The sequence below is a fragment of the Lepus europaeus genome, chromosome X (genome assembly GCF_033115175.1).
Source record: "Lepus europaeus isolate LE1 chromosome X, mLepTim1.pri, whole genome shotgun sequence".
Classification (NCBI taxonomy): Eukaryota; Metazoa; Chordata; class Mammalia; order Lagomorpha; family Leporidae; genus Lepus; species Lepus europaeus.
The window spans coordinates 47,674,816-47,698,922 of record NC_084850.1 but is presented as its reverse complement, the minus strand read 5'-3'; the positions used below and the strand labels follow the sequence as shown (position 1 = coordinate 47,698,922).

The 24,107-nt window shown below is 39.3% G+C and overlaps 1 protein-coding gene across 1 annotated transcript in view; it reads right to left on the bottom strand.

The window, feature by feature from the left end:
* Nucleotides 1-24,107, bottom strand: part of RNF128 (ring finger protein 128) — a 61,701-nt gene that overhangs the window by 26,244 nt on the left and 11,350 nt on the right. The window contains exon 2 of the mRNA XM_062183876.1: nucleotides 2,932-3,179. Coding sequence (XP_062039860.1) covers nucleotides 2,932-3,179 — 248 coding nt within the window. The remainder of the gene's footprint in view (nucleotides 1-2,931; nucleotides 3,180-24,107) is intronic.

Sequence of the window (24,107 nt, the reverse complement as noted above, 5' to 3'; positions counted from 1 at the left end):
AATGAATGTAAGTTTCCACACTCAGCTTCATTACCATTCCTACTAGTAAAATGAAGATAACCCCAGTTAAGTGCCTAGTAATAGATATAACCATCATATGCATCAATATCTACTTTTAAAAAGCAATAGGAAGTCATGAATATTAAATAATATGTAATGCTGTTCTAGCACTTTCAAATATTTACAAGCAAAGGGATTATCAGCCAAATATTTAAACCTTGAGTCCCCAAAGGGTAGTGAGATAAAGTCCATTAAGTAATCAAAGTCATCCTTTCAAAAAAGTTTCCTTTTATAGTTGAAAAATTTTAATGCTAATCCTGACCAATTCTACAGAGCTTCATTTTCATAAAAAGTATTATGAACTGTGAAAATTACTTAAATGAATGATGAGACCACATCTAAATGTCCAATGAGGCTTGTGCAACATCAGGCAAATTTCTTTATAAACCTTACTACTTGCTTCTGTGGTTTAATGCCAAGTAAATACATTTAGTATAGAATTTAAAATACAGCAACACATACCCCACTATGAACATACACAAACCAAACACTCTTGTCATTGTAACTGTAACCTTTGAATAGTTAATCATATTGGATACCAATTGCTTTCCAACCCCAGAGATAAAAGGAGCATGATACAGAAATGTCAAATATTAACACAGTGTGAAGGTATTGAGTGGCGTGGCATAGGAATTTTAAACATCCTTCTGACCATAGCTAGTAACAGGCTGAACCTGCCACCAATGTGATAAGGTGCTTCTCTGAGGAAAGGACAGAAGTCAATTAACTTTAAACACTGAGATAATCATCACTTATTACCATATGCCGGTATCTAATCTGTATGAAGTTTTTATAATAAAACTTCAATTTCTCATCTACTTCTAAATTCAGTTAACTTTCAGTGACCCCCACTGCTCTCATCACCCCAAAATAACCTGTGTTTCTCTTTGCTTATTGGAGAAGGAGTGCATGAAGTGGCTGGAAATTTACTGTCTTTGGAGGAAGTTCCTCAACACATGTAAATGGATTCTGTTGCCTCGAATGTAAGTTCCTCCGAAAGCACTAAACAAATCCTGAGCATTCTGGAGAAACAGCACACCATTCTGCCGTTGTGTTGAGAATACCTGAGGAGAAGGGGAGGTAAGAAATGATGGTGGTTTGGACCAGGGCAGAAGAAATGGCAGTGGTGGGAAATAACTGGACATTGAATATATAATGAAGGCAGAGTCAACAGGGTTTGCTGACAGAGGTTACATGGGAAGTGAGGGGAAAAAAGAGGAATAGAGCAGAACTCCAAGATTTCTGACCTGGAGTCAAGAGAAATTCTTTTGGAAATGGGAGTGATAGTCAAGTTTGTATGTTGATAGGAACAATTCAGAGGGGAGGGAGATGTTATTAAAACAGGAGAGTTAGAGAAGACAAATGCTGGAATGACATTCCTGAGTATGTACACAAGAAGATAAAAAAGGATCCCGTACATGAGTGAAAGAACTGGTTCTTCCTCCTGCAACAGAAGAAGACGAAACACAGGAACAGAATTATCCTCAGATGCAGCTAGATGGGTAGAAGTGGAAGGAGAGTACTCTTTCAATTGCTTCAATTTCATCCATGGAGTACGATACAAAGTGGGAGTAAAGTTGACAGAGGTGCTGGAGGCTCAAGGAGAAAGGGACTTGTAGGACAGTAGATGACTAAGAAATCGCAGTAGGATGAATGGGCAGCATTAAGGGCCCACTCTGAGTTTGTGGTCACAAATTGAAAGTGAGATCAGTCAGTGCAGCTGTGCATGTTTCTTTCTGCTGCTTTATGTAAGGTACAGCTGCATAGTTGGTGGAAAGTACAATTTGATCAGGGTTGGGTTTCTGCCAGCAAGTTGAGTTGGCCTTCTTTATCCGTGGGTTCTATAATCTGGGAATTCAACAGTCTCAGACTGAAAATATTCAGACAAATACTGCACCTGTACTGAACATGCATGGGCTTTTTTCTTTGTCATTATTTCTAAAACAAAACAGTGTAACAACTATTTACATAGCATTTACACTATAGTAAGTATTATAATAGGATGGTTTTAAAAATATGTTAGGATGTGCACAGTTCTATGCAAATACTACACCAAAGCCTGGAGCAGCTGCAGATTTTGGTACCTTGAGGGAGGGAGTTCCTGAAACCAATCTCCCACAGATACCAAGGGATGCCTGCATAACTGAGAAAATGCGTGCATGGGAGTATCCGTGGACTTTCAGCTGAGTAAGGAGAAAAGTGAGGCTATGGGGGGGGGGGGATGAAGGACAGGTAAAGGTGGCAGGATTAACACCTCATAATCATAGGTACTTCTCTGTTCAATAATGTTCTGGTATGTTTGCTCTATTATTTCTATACTGTGTATCTTTTAATACATACAGTGTTATAATATGGTAGAAATTCTGTTCAGGGCCTAGCACTATACCATGCACAATTAAATGTATAAATCTGCCTTCTCACGATAGTCTTTTTTCTCAGTCACACTCCCACATGCAAATACATAGCTACATGTGAAAATAACAGCAGATACTTTCGGGCAGTTATATTGGGTTTTAGGTGAAGGTCGTCTCCTCTTTACTTCCTAATTTCTAAATTCTCTATCGAGTATGAAGTGCTTTTGTAAATCAGGAAAATAATGATTATTTAAGAGAACATATGCATTTACACCCACTTATAATTAAATGCTGGTGGTGCTCCTTAATGAGGCGTTACAAGTCTTAATCAGGCATAATTAAGCTCCTTGACAAATTACAGGAAAAGAAAAGATTTGATAAGATGGAAGTGGATATCCTTTTAAAAACATATGCATAGATCATTGTCTAGCAAGTAACATAAATTAAAATGAATAACACTGAAACTACAATTAAAACAGCAAAAAAGTTTAAAGAGGAAGAAAATAATGTTACAAACCTGCTTCCTGCTTTGAGCTCTTGCATTCCGCAATCTTCGAGCAGAATAAAAGATAAAATAGCCCACAGTGGCTGCCGTAATAATAAAAAAGGATACAGAAACGAAGAAAATTGAATAATGATTCACCCAAGGGCCATGTTTTTTTCCTACTTCAATGACCATTGTTACTTGTATGCCACTTTGGATCCATTGTAGAATTTTTGTGCCTTTCAGATTACCAATCATGATTGCAACAATGTCTCCTGCACCTGTAAAAGAAAATGAATTCAGTTTTAGCTTGGTAAGGTAATCCTAGCATAAAAATTCAATGGCTAAAATTACTTTAAATTAATTCGAATGATGCAAAGCAAGGATATTCACTCATCCAACTAGAATTTATTGAGCACATACTAAACCATACCAAAGGTGAAGGGAATATATGCATGATGTTTGATTACTGATCTTAAGGAACTCATGATTTAGTGAGGAAGCTATTACATGCAACAAATGTCTCCCCTGTCCTCAGGTTAATTATCTATAATTTAACCATGTTGCCTTTCAGGACTAATTTGCACCCCATCCCCAAGTTTTCCTTATATGAAGCCCCTTGCTTAAAAAAAAAAAAAATTAGTTCCACGGGTGGTAGAAAATAGGGCTTACCTCCTAGAGAATCCAAGGTGGAGGAAGTATACAAATTTTTAACTATACATTTCCCAATGTATAAATAATCATTGCATGAGCTCACTACTAACATGCATAAGGATTTACTTATCAAGATAGTAATTTGAGACAAATAATGCTTATAAGCCCAAACTACAAACTATACATATGTCCACGATGTGCCATTTTTCTAAATCCTCAAAAGCAATATAAAATCTGTCCAAGGTATTCTAAGGTTTTTTATGAATTTAATCAGGTTAGCAATAAAGCTAACACAGAATTAACAGAATTATTTCTATTCTGGATCAAGTAAAGGCAAGCCCAAAATTAGAATGCTTGCTATTAAAGGCCTACTATATGTAAAATCTCCTTCTCTACTTTCAAATATATGTTTTGTGGGAAAAAATAAAGGGCAAACACTATCTTACCCAATGTTGTGACCATGTCAGATTGCTCAAGTCATTCCAATGCTTATCAAGGTTTATACTCCTTCTAGTTTATATGACCTTAGACCAATAATCTTATGCACAAGAATAGAGTTCTTTGAATGTTAATGTATTGCCAATGAGATAGGTTGTATTAATCTAGGTTAATGATCAAACTCTAATCTGGAATAAAAACAAACACACTCTAAAAGGACCCTTAGACTAGAATTTATATATGAAAAGCAATGTCAAAGTCATATTAACACCTCTTGGGCCCAAAGTAAGACTACAAACTTTACATGGCAATGTACGTAGTAGAACTATTACTCAAGGGTGGATGTTTGGCCTAGGGGTTAAAATGCTGATTAAGATGCCCATGTCCTCTATTGGAGTTCCTGGTTCTGGCTCTCGATCCCAGCTTCTTGCTAGTGGAGACCTTTTGGAGCAGCAAGTTCAAATACTTGGGTCCTTGCCATCCATGTGGGAGAGCTGCATTGAGTTCCTGGTTCCTAATTCTGGCCCCAGCCCAGCCCTGGCTGTTGTAGGAATTTGGAGAGTGAACCAGCAGATACAAAATCTTTCTGTGTTTGTTTCTTAAATTAATAAATAAGCAAAATAAATGAATTATTATTTGATTAAACCCTCAAATTTACAGTCTCTAGTAGACAAAGTCTTTAAAAGATCAGCCATAAAGAAATATGTCACAGTATGCTATCTGAAATTTTCCCCTCTTCTAAAGTGATTAATTTTAAAAATATATTCAGGGACTGGCATTGTGGCATAGCAGGTTTAAGATGCCATGTGCGATGCTGGCGTCCCATATGAGCACTGGTTCAAGTCCTAGTTGCTCTACTTCTGATCCAGCTCCTTGCAAATGTGCCTGGGAAAACAGCAGAAGATGGCTCAAGTGCTTGGGGTCCTGCCACCCACATGAGAGACCCAGATGGAGTTCCTGGCTTCCTGGCTTTGGTCTGGCCCAGATCTGGCTATCATAGCCATTTGGGGAAGTTACCTGTTGGGCATTGCCTACAACATGGCGCCTGGAGGATGAGTGGGGGACATGTCTGCGGCCGCTGCGGTTAAACCGTGCGAGATCGGATCATCTACAGGGATAGGTCCGATTTAGTTCCGGACACATGGACAGTGCATGATCCCTATACCTCGCTTAAGGTGCCCCTGTGTGTGGTCCACCCGTGACTGCGTGACCTTTTCGCTGATTGGCTCCTGTCCTTTGTAAGCTTTATAAGCCTGTACACTTCCTCAATAAAGTGGTTCCTGCTTCGACAGAACTCACGGGTGCTTGTGGTGTGTTCATCACCCATCGACCTTACCTTTCCCGTTCACCTTGTCAGGGAGTGTCTGTACGGGCCCCTGCTGGTCAGGGGCCAGCCTCGGACTTGAGACTCCAACAGTTAACCAGTGGATTCCATGGAAGATCTCTCTCTCTCTCTCTCTCTCTCTCTCTCCCCTCCTCCCTTTCCTTCTTTCTAACTCTGCCTTTCAAACACATAAATCTTAAAAATATGTATATTCAAGAAGTATTATTACAGATCCTTAAAATTCCAAAAGATACTATTTTTACATATGATAGCCATTTAATTAAAATCTTTTATAACTTTATTAATGTAAAATCATTCCACTTGATAAGAAGTTAATGGCTCACAGTTCTCATTCACATGGGGGAAAAATCTCAAAAACAATGGGGAGTGAAGGAATCTGAAATGTAGATACCTCTGTTGTATGTCCTTTAAATATCAGTATATGGGGGCCGGTGCTGTGGCACAGTGAGCTAACACCCTGGCCTAAAGTGCCAGCATCCCATATGGGCACTGGTTCAAGACCCGGCTGCTCCACTTCCAATCCAGCTCTCTGCTGTGGCCTGGGAAAGCAGTGGAAGATGGCCCAAGTCCTTGGGTCCCTGCACCCGTGTGGGAGACCCAGAAGAAACTCCTGGCTCCTGGCTTTGGATTGGCACAGCTCCAGCCATTGCGGCCAATTGGGGAGTGAGTCAGCAGATGGAAGATCTCTCTCTCTCTCTCTCTCTCTCTCTCTCTCTCTGACTCTCCTCTGTGTAACTCTGACTTGCAAATAAAATAAATAAATCTTTAAAAAATGAAAAAAATAAATATCAGTATATGACATGAGTATTTATCGTAATTTTGGAGAACTGGAAATTTTGCAAGGCAATGGCGTTTCTTTCCTCTGCAAGCCATTTCTCAGGAAAATGTCTTGTTGTAAAGTTTTGATTAATTACATTACCTAGCATTCATTTCTGATATTGTAACATATACTATTTGAAAGCACAGATAATTCTAAAAGTTTTCTAAACATTCAGGCTTTGGAATATATTATAATTTTATTTTTTAAAGATTTTTTAGAAAGGCAGAGTTACAGAGAGACAGAGAGAAAGATCTTCCATCTGCTGGTTCACTCCCCAGATGGCTGCAATGGCTGGGGCTTGGTCAGGCTGAAGCCAGGAGTGATGAGCTTCATCCAGGTCTCCCACATGAGTACAGGAGCCCAGACACTTGGGCCATCCCCTGCTGCTTTTTCCAGGAGCATTAGCAAGGAGTTGGATTGGAAGTGGTGCAACAGGGTTTTAAACTGATGCCCATATGGGATGCCGGGGTTGCAGGTGGTGGCTTTACCCGCTATGCCACAGCGCCGGCCCCAGAATATATTTTCATTTTAAAGACTTCATTTTAAATCATAAATGTAGCTTTCTAATAAGTTTTTGATGAACAGAAATTTGAAGATATGAGGTGGGTGGCTGGGGTGGATACTCAGGAACATGCTGGCCACTGTGGTCAGTTGGAGATTAAAACACAAGGAGAGCCAAGAAATGCACATTGTCTAAATAATAGGAACAATGCTCTTTTTCAATTCTCATCATCCATATTTATACATGCTGTATATGGCAAAACCATAAAAAATCTGAAATAGCTTTATAATCAAATAAAAAACCTATCTCTAAGTATTATGATATATCTCCTCCACCCCACACCCTTGCAGCTATCTAAAAACTGCTTCCTCTACATTGATCCCATTACAATTACTGTGTCAAAACCCTCTAACTGGTCACCCTGTATCCAGTATTCCTTTCTTACAAAATGTCATCAGAGGGACCAGTGTTGTCGCACAGGGGGTTAAGCCTCCACCTACAACACTAGCATCCCATATGAATACCAGTTTGAGTCCTGGCTGCTCCCCTTAAGATCCAGCTCCTTACTAATGTGCCTAACAGCCCAAGTGTTTGGGCTCCTGCACCCACGTGGGAGACCCGATGAAGCTCCTGACTCCTGGCTTGTCTAGCTCCAGCCACTGCAGCCATCTGGGGAGTGAACCAGCAGATGGAAATCTCTCTTCCATGTCCCTGTCTCTGCCTTTCTTGTTGCAACTCTGACTTTCAAATAAATAATTTTTTTTTAAAAAGAGATCAGATTGACTACCTTGTCTAGCACCATACAAGATATTAAGTGCAGAACTGGTATTTGAACCCAAGAGAGTATGCTTCTACTGCCTCTGCTCTTCACCAACATTCTACATTAGTTTTCTATCTTCAGTGCAAGTTAAATCTATTATTTTACTGTAAAAAGAAAATTACATTCAGGGGTGCAGTGGTAAGTGTATAAAAAACTGGTTTTCAAGGTCACAGGAAGTCTTGATTTGTGGTGTATGTCAAATTCTGTGGTGTAACTACTCCTGCTATCGCCTTATGCAGGTGGAGGTGTAGAGAAATGGGTATAATTGAGCAAGCCAGGGCCACCTTACCTTTGGACATTCAGAGTCAAAGCGTAAGTAGAAATAGTGTACAATTCAAAACTGGTAACAAATTTACTTTGCTGATTCTTTTCACTCATTCAACCCTACTTTAAAAAACATAGTCAAAATCCACATTCAGTATCAAGTTAGTTTTTTTTTTTTACTTGCAACTCTGTTGAAAATCACAAATAAGATATGTAAACTTAAACTCCAAAGAATAGACTTCGTGGAACAGGAAAAAAATTCTTCTCTGATTGTGTGTGTGTGTGTGTGTGTTTCTGTTGCTAAAGCAGGCCTTGCTGAGCCTTTTTCTCTCTTAAGCTTTTCTCTGTCCTTAAAATGTTGGCAAGGGGCTGTTATAATGCTTCAGCTGATTCCAAACCGCTCAATACTAGTGACATTGTAAGTTATATTTTTAAAGATCACAAAAATATTCCGTATATAAAGTGAGCCATTTATTATAAGCAATATAAATGCAGTCACATTCAGAATTTATTCTAGATATTTAATCTCCCTGATTTCCAATATGTCAGGAAGTAGAAAGTAAAGAGAACACTTAAAACACACACAAATTCTGAAAGCCTTAAATGTATGCAAGTATTCCATGGTAATCCAATATATAAAATTAAATAAATAAATTCAAATAATTTATTAGACAATTCCAACAGAGAGACACATGTATACAGGCATGCACACACACCAGAAGCTAATCTAATCTTTAAAAAGTGAGGAACAGCATGTTTTCAAAAGGAAGATTAAAATCTATTTTTTCTTTATTTGAAAGGGTGACATACTGCTATTTCCTTTTTAGAGAAACTCAGGGCACTTCTTTACAAGCATGAACTCATCTTTAAAGATTAGACTTCAGACCCTCAGGAAGACAAATCCAGTCAACAGAAAACAAACTGGTTCACTGAACAAATTATGCAATTTTTTAAAAAGATTTATTTACTTATTTGAAAGATAGAGTTACAAAGAGGCAGAGGCAGAGAGAGAGACAGAGAGGTCTTCTATCTGCTGGTTCACTCCCCAAATGGCCGCAATGGCCAGAACTGGGCCTAAATAAAGCTTCTTCCAGATCCCCCACGTGGGTACAGGGGCCCAAGGTCTTTGGCCATCTTCTGCTGCTTTCCCAGGTACACTAGCAGGCAGCTGGATTGGAAGTGGAGCAACCGGGACTTGAACCAGCACCCATGTCGGATGACGGCACTGCAGGCAGCGGTTTTACCAGCTACACCACAGTGCCAGCCCCTGCTATGTAATTTATGTTACAAAATTTTGTTAATCAATTTATTCTCTTATAGGACAACAATGTATTAAATGGAAATAGTTTCACCAGTATGAAAGATTCTATTTTCTCAAAACATAGGTAAACTTTATTACAGCTGAACTTTAAAACCAAGGTTGAGGTACCAATAAAGACTCGAATAAGTTCTAAAGCTTTCCATTTTTCTATCCCAAATTTCATTGTATCAGCTATCTCATGTGGAAAGTGCTGGACTGAAGAAATCAAATATAGGCTGCATAGCTCAGCAGACTAAGAATGCTGATTTTGGGCTGGTGCTGTGGCATAGCAGGTAAAGCCCCTGCCTGCAGCACTGGCATCCCATATGGGCACCGGTTCTTGTCCCGGCTACTCCTCTTCTGATCCAGCTCTCTGCTATGGCCTGGGAAAGCAGTAGAAGATGGCCCAAGTCCCTGGCCCCTGTATCCGTGTGAGAAACCTGGAAGAGGCTCCTGGCTCCTGGCTTCAGATTGGCACAGTTCAGGTCACTGTGGCCATCTTGAGGAGTGAACCAGAAGATGGAAGACCTCACTCGCTTTCTACCTCTGCCTCTCTGTAACTCTGTCTTTCAAATAAACAAAAATAAATCTTTTTTTTAAAAAAAGAGTTCTGGTAATAGCAAGTCTATGGTTCAGCTGGCCTTTTTTTAAAAAAAATTTTTTTTCTCCTGTTCATATGGATTGTCTTTTTTTTTTTAAAAAAAGATTTATTTATTTACTTGAAAGTCACAGCTACACAGATAGAGGAGAGGCAGAGAGAGAGAGAGAGAGGTCTTCCATCTGATGGTTCACTCCCCAGTTGGCTGAAACGGGCAGAGCCAGGTCTCCCATGCAGGTTCAGGGGCCCAAGGACTCAGGCCATCTTCTACTGCTTTCCCAGGTTACATAGCAGAGAGCTGGATCAGAAATGGACTCGAACCAGCGTCCATATGGGATGCTGGCACTGCAGGCGTCAGCTTTACCCACTACATCACAGTGCCAGCCCCTCAGCTAGCCTTCTTATGGCTCAGTTATAGTGAAGACAAGGCAGCACCCCCAACCGATTATGTTTTTTTAAAGTGTCTACACACATGCCTGGCACTGTGCTAGAACTTGGGGCTACAGAAATAGAATATAGGGGCCAGTGTTGTGGCACAGTGGGCTAAGCCACTGCCTGTGACACTGGATTTCCATTTGAGCACAGATTTGTGCCTTGGCTGCCCTATCTCCAATCCAGCTCCTTGCTAATGGCCTGGGAAAGCAGTGGAAGATGGCCCAAGTGTTTGGGCCCCTGCTACCCACGTGGGGGACCCGGATGAAGCTCCTGGCTCCTGGCCGTGCCCTGGCAGTTGCAGCTATCTGGAGAGTGAAACAGCAGATGGAAGATATCTCTCTCTCTCTCTCTCTGAACTGTAGCTTTCAAATAAATAAGTGTTGGGTTTCTTTTTTTTTTTTTTTTTTTGACAGGCAGAGTGGATAGTGAGAGAGAGAGACAGAGAGAAAGGTCTTCCTTTTTGCCGTTGGTTCACCCTCCAATGGCCGCTGCAGCCGGCACATCGTGCTGATCCGAAGCCAGGAGCCAGGTGCTTCTCCTGGTCTCCCATGCAGGTGCAGGGCCCAATCACTTGGGCCATCCTCCACTGCACTCCCGGGCCATAGCAGAGAGCTGGCCTGGAAGAGGGGCAACCGGGACAGAATCCGGTGCCCCGACCGGGACTAGAACCCGGTGTGCCGGCGCCGCAAGGCGGAGGATTAGCCTGTTAAGCTACGGAGCCGGCCATAAGTGTTTTGTTTAAAAAAGAAACTGTGTCCCACCCCTCTATGCACTTGCAAATGTCCTCTATATACTAGCCATTTAACACTTGTAAGTATCTTATTGAAACCACCAAAATGAATTATGCATTTTATTATTAAGGCCAGGAGTAGAAAAAATAATTTCCAAATCATATTTCAAACTGATACCAGGTTAATATGAGAATATCTCTCTGTATAAAAAAGAAAATTGGGGTAGGCATTTAGTCTAACTGTTAAGAGGTCAGTTAAGATTCCCAAATATCACATCACAGTGCTTGGGTTTGATACCCAGTTCCAGCTTCTGACTCCAGCTTCCTACTAATGCAGACCCGAGGAGGCAGCAGTGATGGCTCAAGGGCTCAAGTAATTGGGTTCCTGCCACCCACATGGGAGACCTGGATGAAATTCCCAGCTCTGAACTTTGGCTCCAGACCTGCAGAGACCAGGCTGTTCAGACATTTGGGGAGCTAACCAGTGAATGGGATCTTTCCTCCTCATAGCATTACCCCCACACACACCTAACCTCTACCTCCTAACCCCCCCCCCCCACCCCTTCACCCTGGCTCCTCCACCGACGTGGGTGTGTCTCTGGCTCTCTGCTATTGAAATAAACAAATGTAACACATTTTTAAAAGAAAATTTTCTTTTCCTTCAATGTCCAGTAATTTGTAAAATAACAAATTGTTTTTTAATTCTTTCATCATTTCTCAACTTGATAGAGTTCTTGAAAAAAAAAAGCAGTAATACTTTATCCTTTTTAGTATTTGTTGTTGTTGTTCTAGTACTAGTGGTTGAACTCTGTAATTAACACACAATTATTCTTAGGTGTTTAAATTTTAACTGAAAAGTGATCCCTGTCAAATTTAAGAGTGGAAAAAGAGAGGGAGGAGATGTACAATTTGGGATATGCTCAATCAGACTTGCCCCAAATGACAGAGTTAGAAATGTGCCAGGGGATTCCAATACAATCCCATCAAGGTGGCATGTACCAATGCCATCTCACTAGTCCAAGTGATCAATGTCAGTTCACAATTGATGGCTCTGATAGGTCTAAGAGTCAAAGGGATCACACAAACAAGACAACTGTCTGCTGATACTAACTGATAGAATCAAAAAGGGAGAGAAAGATCCAACATGGGAAGTGGGATACACAGCAGACTCATAGAATGGCAGACGTCCTAAACAACACTCTGGCCTCAGAATCAGCCCTTAAGGCATTCAGATCTGGCTGAAGAGCCCATGAGAGTATTGTAGGCATGGAAAGCCAAGATACCATGGGAAAAAAAAGAAGAAGACTAAATGAAAGATCTCTGTGAGTGAGATCCCAGTGGAAAGAACAGGGCTATCAAAGAAGGAAGTACCTTTCTCTAAAGGGAGGAGAGAACTTCCACTTTGACTATGACCCTATCGGAATAAGATCAAAGTCAGCGAACTCTAAAGGCTTCCATAGCCCTGGCAACTCATGACTAGAGCCTAGGGAGATTACTGACGCCATGAACAGGAGTGTCAGATTGTTAAGTCAGCAACAGAAGTCACTGTGTACTTACATCCCATGTGGGATCTGTCCTTAATGTGTTGTCTAATGTGCAGTGATGCTATAACTAGTACTGAAACAGTATTTTTACACTTTGTGTTTCTGCGTGGGTACAAACTGATGAAATCTTGACTAATTATATACTGAATCAATCTTCTGTATATAAAGATAATTGGAAATGAAAAAAAAAACCTGGTGTTAAATTGGAAATGGCATAGAAAATTAATTAATTTAAAAAAATATTATGTAGGATCTCTGTCTTTAATGTGCTGTACACTCTTATTTAATGCTATAACTAGTACTCCAACAGTATTTTTTTTCACTTTGTGTTGCTATATGGGGGCAAACCTTTGAAATCTTTACCTAATATATACTAAACTGATCTTCTGTATATAAAGAGAATTGAAAACGAATCATGATGTGATTGGAAGGGGAGAGGGAGTGGGAAAGGGGAGGGTTGTGGGTGGGAGGGAAGTTTTGGGAGGGGGAAGCCATTGTAACCCATAAGCTGTACTTTGGAAATTTATATTCATTAAATAAAAGTTTAATAAAAAATAGCAGTAAAGGCAGCTGCATAATGTAGCAAAAATGACACAGAAGTAGAAAAAGAAGATTGGGTTGCAAGGTCTGTCTGAAGGAGAGAGAGGTGTACCAGGTTTCTAAGGTTCCACCATCAACTGTTTTTTTTTTTTTTTTTTTTTGACAGGCAGGGTTAGACAGCGAGAGAGAGAGACAGAGAGAAAGGTCTTCCTTCTGCTGGTTCACCCCCCAAATGGCCGCTACGGCCGGTGCACTGTGCCGATCTGAAGCCAGGAGCCAGGTGCTTTCTCCTGGTCTCCCACGCGGGTGCAGAGCCCAAGGACTTGGGCCATCCTCCACTGCCTTCCCGGGCCACAGCAGGGAGCTGGACTGGAAAAGGAGCAACCGGGACAGAATCTGGTGCCCCGACCGAGACTAGAACCCAGGGTGCTGGTGCCACAGGCGGAGGATTAGCCAAGTGAGCCACGGTGCCAGCCCCATCATCAACTCATGCAAAAAGAATATGACTACATTTCTTCTTGTATCCTTATAGAATCTCCGAATTTAATCCCGTTTTCTCCTAAAAATCATAGCACCCATACCGAAGAAGGGAAAAAAATCAATAATTTGTTAAAAATGTCTGAGTAGAAAACGGACCATTATTTGGACAAGAAGCGATGAATGGCCTAAACCCAGATTACAGAACAGCTGCTATTTCAGGTTTTTGATCTCTTTGTATATGCATTTTGTTTCAAAGGTGATCATGAAAGCAGTTATATCCTTTTCTTTCCTATACTGTTAAGCAAAAACTCATTAAGCCAAACTTACAACTTAGAAGCTACGTGCCTATTCGACTTGTAGATAAACCAAGAATTTATTCATAAATGTTAATGGGTTATATCAGATAAATACATTTTCAGAGTTAAAGACTAGAAAAAGCTGTCATTTTTACAATTCCAATGTACTTATACCACTAGAAATTTGGCAACATAATAATGGTCAAGAATAGCTAATCTGGACTTTAAGTGCTTAAAGGATTCCTTGAGTTCTGTACTTAAAAGTCATTAGCATAGCATGATGTAGCTCAGGTTTTATCATATCTTCACTGTGCTAGCTGAAGTATTTTAGGAAAAGGGATAGATTAGAAATACTTAGCAATTAAGTAGTAGAAGAATATAGCCTCCAATTTTGAATGTTCAACAATGAAAAGTAGTTTGATATGAACCTATCTTGGGAACAAAAGGTAATGAAACAGGAAGTAGCAACTCTTACTATTATTACCAAATATCATTCAACCAAAAATGCTAATATAAAGGGTGTCAATCCTCATATTACTGGGGAAAAGCAAGTAAGCTTAATCTAGGATCCTGCCGGTAGCCCACTCCCTTTCACTTTTTTTTTTTTTAAAGCTAATGATCAAGTGAAAAGATGTATATGTTATCTCAAAAATTAAGAAAGGAAGGAAGAAAGGGAGGGAGGGAGGGGAAGGAAGGGAAATATTTTATATTGTTGGAATTGTATCTAGGAACTACATTGAATCTGTTCTATTTGTATTAATATCACATTAATGTGAGAATTGAGAAAAAATAAATTTTTCATTAAAAAGCTAATGATATTATGGCTTTGGTATAACCTTAATTATTTATTTATGAACACAAATTCACTGAACAGTATTTAAGTGCCAGCTAAGTAGAAGTTGTGAGCTTCTGGGACTTTTACCCCTACAATGTACTATTAAAATGTCAATACATAGAATAAATTATATAATATTTTTCAATATAAGAAATATTCTAAGCATAATGACAGCCCACTTATAGCACCTGGGCATTCAAACACAAACGATGAGAAAAGCTGTTCTAGTATTTATCCAAATTAATAGCATTCTTTATTTAAAATTTGAGAAGCAAAGATACGGAAGGACAAAGAAAGAACCCCCATCCACTAGTTCACTTCCCAAATGTTTGCAACAGCTTGGACCTGGCCAAGCTGAAGCCAGGAGCCAGAAACTTGATCCAGCCTCCCATGTCAGTGGCAGAAACCCAAGTACTTGAGCCATCACCTGCTACCTCCCAGGGTGCTCATTAACAATAAGCTGGAACCAGGAACCAGAGCCCCATATCAAACCCAGTCTCCTACTTTTAATATTCTAAAAGAAAGGGAATTCACGAGTGACTTACAAGTAATAAGGGCAACTAAAGGCCAAAACAGCTCTTCTAAAACCAAGCAAACATTCAATACTGCCCAAATATCCTGATAACACAATGGAGTCAGCACTTTAGGTGTGAATTGGTCCAACATAACAAACATTTCCTCCAGTACAAAAGCTGGAACCAATTCAAGTGGACTTCTGAATATTCAGTAGTTGTCAAGGCTTGCTTTTTCCCTCTATAGTCCAAACTCTTAGAGCGACGGGGAGAAACTCAACTATTTCAAGGAGGGATACTAATGCTCACTGGTCCCAAAACCCCAAGTAATGCTTTAAAAAAAAAAAAGCAAAAAAAATCTAACAATTTAAGCCCAATTAGCCCTTCTTTCTTCAAAGTCCCGTTTTGTAGAACTTTTTCAGTCCCAGTCACACATGAACGAAATTTAAGTTTCTTATATTGACTTCTACGGTGCAGTTCTCTCAATGAACAAAGCAATTTAGTTTTATCATTGTACTTCATGAAAGAAACGAACACGCAAATTATTTCTTAAAAGTATCTGGAAATGCATGTTTTTGGATTACTTGTGCCTGGACAAAATCAGTACTGCACACCTATTTGTTTATTTATTTATTTTAACACCACAATGCCTGCTCTAGACCCTGCTATCTTTTTTTAAAAAGATTTATTTATCAATTTTAAAGGTACAGTTGCAGAGAAAGAAGGAGAGACACAGAGTGAGAGGTCTCCCATCCATTGTTTCACTCCCCAAATGGCCACAATGACCGGGTCTGGGCCAGGCTAAAGCCAGGAGTCAGGAGCTTCTTCCAGGTCTCCAACGTGAGTACAGGGCCCAAGCACTTGGGCCATATTCTACTGCTTTCCTAGGCCTTGGCAGAGAGCTGGATTGGAAGGAGAGCAGCCAGCACACAAACTGGCATCCACATGGGATGCCAGCACTGGAGGTGGAGGCTTAGCCTATTACTGTCACAGCACCGGCTCCAACTCAGACACTCTGATATGGAATGCAGATGTATCAAGTGGCATCTTAACTCCTGTGTCAAACACCCACCTATATTATCATTTTTAAGTCCATAAATGAAGCAGAGGCCCACAATCATGTATGACACAGTGAGCTGCTTTTTGGCACTGCATACCCAGATGTTTTGCTGTAGTTTTTGAAGGCAATACATAAGGGAATGGGTCACAAACTTGATATGACATAAAAAATTTCTGGCAGATGTAGTCATCAGGAAACATCATATTAAAAACACGAGGGAATTAGAAGAAACACCACTCAAAAGGTCATCGATGAACAATTTGTGGATGACATGTCACACAGGTAAACAATTCTTAGCATTGTTACTGAAACACACATGCACGCACACGCACACAGAGTAACCCTGCCTACACTATTCTGACTTGCACTAGTGGTTATGCTTAGCATACCATTAAAATGCAAGGAGTAAATCAGCAATGCTCCATTTTTTTTAGTCTCAGAAGCCCTTCTACTCATTAAAATTATTGAAGACCACAAAGAAATTTTATTTTATGTACATTATTTCTATTGATATTTGCCATATTAGAAATTAATGTTGAAGAATTCTTGAAGTATTTACTCAAAGTAATCGTATATATAAGTTGATATAATTAACTATACTTTCAAAAAATTAGAACAGGGAATATTGGCATTACTTTTCATCTGCACAAGTCTCTTTAATGTCACATTAAACAGAAGACAGTTGGACCTTCATACCCATTTCTGCGTTATTTCTATTGAGATATATTGTTTGGGTTGAAGCATATGGAGTAAATTTATACTCATGTAGATGTACTATTGGAAAACTGAGGTGTGTTTTCATAGCATTTTCAGATCATTGTAGATAATGTAGATAACTCAACAAGTGGTAGTTGCTGAAATGTTAGGAGCAAAAGAGAAGTTGAAACCATATCAAGGAATTCTTTCTACTTGGTTAAATGAAAATCCACTGGGTGTATCTTGCCCATTGAATAAATATTTAATTCATGTGTGGTTTTGGAATATCATGCATTAGTCATCTGAAAAATTATGGATTCACTGAATTATGCAGATTTTCCAAATGATGGCTCATTTCAAGATTACACAATGTAAGAATAATGAGTCTTGTTACTATCACCATTGAGCACATCAGAAAAGTAAATATTGGTAGCTATCAGGCTTATTGTAGATATAGTTTTCAAAATTCTATTTTGGCTTGAAAACTTCCATTTTGTCATTGGCAACAAACACTGTTGTTCTTGAAACAACAGGCCCACCTAGTTCATTTTTCAGAAGATCTTCCAAATACCTAACTGAATAGCTTGTTTGTCAGTAGGTCTGCAAGTCAAAAAGAGTTTGGTGAAAGCAGCTGGGTGAGCTCCCTACTCAGGCATTCAAGTGTTTTTCCTTCAGACTACCATCATCCTTCGGTATGCTGCCAAACAGCTGTATTCCTACTGCCATTTCTTCTTCTTCATCATCATCATCATCATCATCATCACATCATCTCTCTCTCATACACACACACACACACACAAACTTGTGCAGAGCAGACAGTCAATAAAGTTATTCTTACTGACTCATCAAGGACATTCTTAAGTGAACGGGCATTTTCTTTTTCCTCTAAGTGCATGGATGTAGAGTATATTACTAATAGATTCTGAAGCCCATGTCTTAATTTGTGTTAAGGTACCAGCATTTTTACTCACCATTGCTTTCACTATCCATGTAAATAACAACAGTGAATAAGGCAAATAATGTCTAAATATTTTTATGAAAACAGTTTTCACCTCAGGGATCCCTGGAAGAGTTACAGGGATCCTGCCAGTCCCCTGCCAGATTGTCAGAACTGTTGGGCTAGATCAAAGACTCTCACACTTTAAAATACGTTAAGAATTACCTGAGAAACGTGTTCAAACACTGAGCTCCCTGGGCCCCTTCCCTGATTCAGTATGTTTGGGGTGGGGCTTGGGAATCTGCAGGTTTAACAAGTTCTGTGGGTTATTTTTGCAGCATGTGGTCCAGTGGACCATACCTTGCAAGATATTGGATTGGAGTTTAATTACAGCTTGACTGACATTAAGGTCAAGGACTTTCAAGATAAGTGATCTGGTCTCTCTGTCCAGATCAATGCAAATCATTTACCATGCATAAAGAAAACCTCTGCCAACAGAGTTATTTTGTTGTTATCAGCATGTAATATACTCCATAAAAAGGAGTTTGAAAATTAGCAGCATCAGAAATAGTTCAATTCATTTCCTGTTATAATACATCTCTATTGTCACCATTATTTCTCATCTAAATCACCATTAATAATCTAACTTGTCTTTAAGCCACCAGTTTCCCCTTCCAGTTCATTCTCCTTAAGGCTTTCAGAGACTATTTTCTCAAAGGGAAAATATTCATATTATTCTTTTGCTGAAGGCCTTAAAAGAGGTCTACTCCACCTACAGAATAAAGTTCAACCTCCTTTTATAAGATCCTGACCTATCTGGGTTTGATGTCCTGCTTTTACACTACTTAGTGCAGACTTCCCTTCAAGTGATCTGGTTTACTTGTCTTCTACTAAATTATGAACTTCTTCAGCTTAGGGACTGTTTTTTTTTTATCACTATATCTACACGATCTAGCAGAGTGCCTCACATAACACATTTCAAATAAATATTTGATGAAAACAATTTTAAATCACAGCAGTTCTCCCTTATTTATAATTTTGTTTTCAATAGTATCAGCCATCCATGGTTAAATTCAGACAACACTATTCAAAAAATTCAAGAAGTAAATAATCCATAAACTAAACAATTTTATAGGGTTAGTGTTGTGGCACAGTGGATTAAGTGATGCTGGCATCTCAAATGAGGGCCGGTTCAAGTCCTGGTTGCTTTGTTTCTGATCCAGCTCTCTGCGAATGTGCCTAGGAAGGCAGTGGATGATGGTGCAAGTACCTGGGCCCCTGCCACCCACACGGGAGACTTGGATGCTGTTCCAGCTCCTGGCTTCAGCCTGGTGCAGCCCCCAGCCAGCCAGTGCAGCCATTTGAGAAATGAACCAGCAAGTGAAAGATCCATTTCTCTCTCTTTCTCTCTCTCTCTCCCTCTCTCTCTCTCTCTCATAGATTTATTTTTATTCATTTTGAAAGGCAGAGTTACAGAGAGACAGAGGGAGAGAGATCTTCCATCCGCTGGTTCATTCCCCAGATGGCTGCAATGGCTGGGGATGGCCCAGGCCAAAGCCAGGAGCCAGAAGCTTCATCTAGGTCTCCCACGAGGGTGCAGGGGCTCAAACTTCCACTGTGAGCCATCTTCCACTGTTTTCCCAGGTACATTATCAGGGAGCTGAATTGGAAGTGGAACAGCCAGGACTCACACGGATACCTATATAGGATGCCAGTGCGGCAGCTTAACCCACTATGCCACAACACCGGTCCCACTCACTCTGCCTTTCAAATATATAAAAACAAAACCTCTAAGAAATAATAATTTTGAAAAGAATTATATCATCATGACTATATACCTTTCTTTCCCCAAGTTGTGATCATTGTCATGAATACCTCATTTTGTAATATTAATATCAGTTTTCAAAAAAACTGTATGTATGTGCATGTATATAATATCTACATAGGAAGTGACAGTGGCAAAATGTTAAAAAATGTTAAATCTTAAAACTTAAGAAAAAGTATATAAAACAATGCTTGACATACAGTAGATGCTCAAACAGTACGGTCAGTGAATACATGGTGACTGAATGAATGACTATCCCACAAGCACTGGAAATACTGCACTTTAGTCAACCATTCCCCTACTAGCAGACTTTCACGTTATCTCCAGGTTGGTTTTGGTGGTGGTGCTTTCCGGTGCTGTTACGAACTCTCTATGCCCAACATATCTTTAGCTACTGAAGCCTTTGTTCCCGTAGTAGGAGTCCTGAAGATGAAACTTCTGCGGCAATGAGAATGTGTATTTGTTTTACTGTAACAGAGAAGAGTTTTCCTAAAAGGTTGTGACAATTTATTATCACAGCAGGAGTGCATACAATTTTCTTATTTCCTTTCCTACTCAACATAGTATCAACTGTTTCAAGTTTTTCCAGGCTGCAGAATAAATCATTGTACTTCATTTTAAGTACAAAAACCACAAAATTTTTAAGCCCTAGTAAAGTTGCATACAGTTTTTTTTAAAAAAATAAAGTATGTTTTAATTGCTCTATTTTTCAATCTCTTACTATGTTTAAATTATAAACTATACTTTATCATGGATTCAAGTAGGTATGTCTAGGGCAGAAAAAAAAAAAACCAGTGTATTTAGTGTTCCATGCTATCTGTGGTTTTAGATATCTACAGAATGTCTTGGAACATGTCCCCTATGGATAAAGGGGGACCACTGTGTTCTATATTTGGTGATCAATGGAACCTTTATTCAATCTGAAAACAAATTCATCCATGAAAGATAACTGGGGTAAACAGAGTTTAAGGATAGGTCGGCCTACAGCAAGGACATTCCATAGGTACAGATAAAAAAATTAAACACTAATGCTAGTTTATAGACCTCGGGTTCACCACGATGCTCACTGCTGCAGCGCTGACTATTGAGATGGCCATGCTGCTGGGGCTGCACTAATGGCGGCAGTTAAGCCCTTGCCAACCCAGGGTCTGTCTACACCCAGTTTCAGAGTTAAGCACAAGTTCTAGGACAGATGCCATTTTGGCCCCAAACACAAGTTAGAACATGGTCATCCTGGTTCACCTAGAGACGGATGGTTTCAGCACTGACAAGGGGGTTCAGAGGGCATTAACACAAGCCTTGAAGCAGCTGGGACAGGATGAGTCTCTACAAACTCTTAAATTGTTGTATTACTGAGGAATTGAAAATAATAAATCATGCTATTGCAAGGTCATGAAGAAGCTGTAGTGCATGTGTTATTTAATTAGTAAGTGGGGTATACTGGGGCCAGCGTTGTAGCACTGTGGGTAAAGCTGCTGCCTGCATAGCACATATCCCATATGCATGCTGGTTCGAGTCCCGGGTGCTTCACTTCTGATCCAGCTCTCTGCTATGGCCTGGGAAAGACCAGGAAGAAGCTCCTGGCTCCTGGCTTTGGCCTGGCCTAGCCCTGGCTACTGTGGCTATTTGGGGAGTGAACCAGTGGAAGAAAGATTTCTCTCTGGCTCCCTGTGTTTGTGTGTCTGTCGTCTAACTCTGCCTTTCAAATAAGTAAAATAAATCTTTTAAAAAATAAAAACAAATGGACTAGTCTGAATTTATATTAAACATTTTATGCTAATGTTTTCCACCGTTTGTTTTGTTTGAGGTAAGGTTTCTACAAACAAATTCTGCATTTGCTATTGTTGTTTATCAGTGTTTTCTGGAGCAATGCTGGTCAGTAAACTCTATAGCACCAATCCTTAGGGGTAATAAATTGTGCAATATTCAGAGCTATTCCGAGTTTGATAAGATAAGTATAGACGATGGTACAAGACGAAGCAACTACTAACAAGACATATCAAACAGATTAAAATAAGTAGAAAGATATTCCTTGTGCACTTAAAATGGTAAGCAAACAGAAGTCTTAGGGGTTTCAGGAAAAGAAAACTCATACAAATGAACATTAGAAATCATGGTGATCCTTTTGTCCTTGTATTCGTTAATTCTATCTTTCCATAATGTGAGGCCATGCAAAGGAGAATTCCACTGAATAAACTGCTGCTGTATCCTGGGTTACAGAGTACCGAAAAAAGTCATGTAAATGAGTGAAATTGACATCTTGAGATTTGCATATTGTTTACAGCCTTCCTCTATACTTCTGAGGAATAGTGGTTTTTTTCTACTTACTACCTGTTGAATTCTTTATTTAGTGGAGCATTAAGCTTCTGATTATAAAGTAAATTGAAAATGTGTCATCATAAAAATTAAAAGAAAAATAAGGAATGAAGGAAGAGGGAAGGTGGGAAGTTAGTATTATGTTCTTAAAACTGTGTATATGAAATACATGAAATCTGTTCCATCTATATAAATAAATACATATTTTTTTAAAAAAGAAAATATATGGGCACAGAACTAGGCCATAGCCCAGACTTACAATGAAAGTGGGACATGGCCTCTACTACTTGCCACTTTATCCTCCACCTTTCAGATCAGGTTTAAAACTAGTACAAGAATGCATAGAAGGTCCATGTGTTTTGTGCCTTGAATGCTGCCAAACTCTAAGTGGTATCATTTTATCATTTTTATGTGGTTCTGAAAACCCTACCAAATTTATATTTGGATGCTGGGCTAAAATAGTGTTATTAGCAAAAAACAAAACTGCATAAATCCTGAAAATGTGAACTCCCTGTAAGGAAAGCAGTGCATCATTGTTTGTCTCGATGGCCCGCTCATTCCTTCCCTCCTACCACAATATCCAGTACAATTGTGGTCATAAAGGGGAGTTCAAATTCGGTTGAAATTAGAACCTCTGTTTGTAGGCATTCTCCTCTGCTTATAGTGGGTGATTAAGTTGGAAATTGCATTTGTAATTGAAGTTATGAAGAGGATTTTGTTGAAAGATTCATTTTGACCTGGCTACAAGAACCCAACGAGGCAAAAGTTCCAGTAGTCCAATTAGATGGTATTTCATTAGGTGTCCAAATTAGAGAAAAGGAAAATTCAGCATGCCTATGCATGACTTTGTTATAATAGGAACCAAAAATTCATTAATAAGAATATTCTACCCTATGAGTATATTAAATTTCCTCTTGTATGAAGTATCACAAAAGATATTTTCTGCCCTAAGATTCACACACTGTAAAACAAACACAAATCTATCTCATATATATGATATACATAAATATATATATTTATTTATCCTTTTACAATAAATTGTTTCTCCCTATCAATAAAGAGAAGAAACCCAGTCCATAGAACAATGTCTTGAGGTCATATTAACCTGATATAAAAGGTATCATATAAGTATAAAGAACTACAGCTGTCTGTCATCATAGTACAAAACATGCTGTTCTTATCATAGTGAGGTAACTCAATTGGTTTGGTCACTCCCTGAAATTGGCAAAGCTATGATACAGTTAAGATATGAGGCTACACTTAAAAAATAAAGAGAAAAAAAGAGGAAGAGAAGACATGGAAATGTTGTAACTATAACAATTGTTATTTCGCAAATTGTCTTTTTCAGATATTACATTTTTAGAGAGAGAAGACGTTAAACAGAGAAATTCAGAGGATAACGCACTGAACAAAGTAAAACAGGATTTCTTTGGCAAGTCCTACAGTGACATGCATCACCAGTCTTCAGAACCAGTCTACAGATGAAGGCAAGGAAGTGGTTAAGCTATACTTTAATGTATTAAGATGTGCACGAGGGGTTTTACATATATTTGCTATCTTATCCCCCATAATAACCCAATGAGGCAGAAAATAATTATCCTTTCCCATTCTACAAGGGATGAAATTGAGTTTTAAAGAGATTAATTTGGCTAAGGACACAAAGCTATTAAATGATGGGGTTGGGATTTATATCAAAATCCATCTGATTCCTGAGTTTCTTCTCTTTACCACTGTGCCAGCAAAAGGGTCATAGTCATTTCCATTGTTAGAGTATAATATTTTATTGTTGCTTAAAATGGAAACACATGGGAGAAGGAAGATAAGTTGGGCTGATTATGTGATTTCTCTCTGTATTTCTCGGGAATTGCCCAGAAAAATAGCAACAAGGATGTCACAGTTTTATTTTTTGCTTTTACATATGAAACAATTATATGTTTCAAAATGTGGTCATGATCAGATTAATGACCAAAGTAGAAATAAAATTGTTAGCAGGGGTGGATGTAGTGGTGCAAGTAGATTAATCGATTCCTTGGGATGCCCACATCCTATACTGGAGTGACAATATGAGTCCCAGCTCTTCTGCTTCCAGTCCAGCTCCCTGCTAATGCACCTGAAAAGGCAGCAGATAATGGCTCCAATACACGGGCCCTTGCGTCTACCTAAGAGACCTGGATGGAACTTCTGGCTCCTGGCTTCGGCCTGGCTCAGCCCTGACTGTTATGAGCATTTGAGAAGTGAACTAATGGATGGTAGATCTCTCTA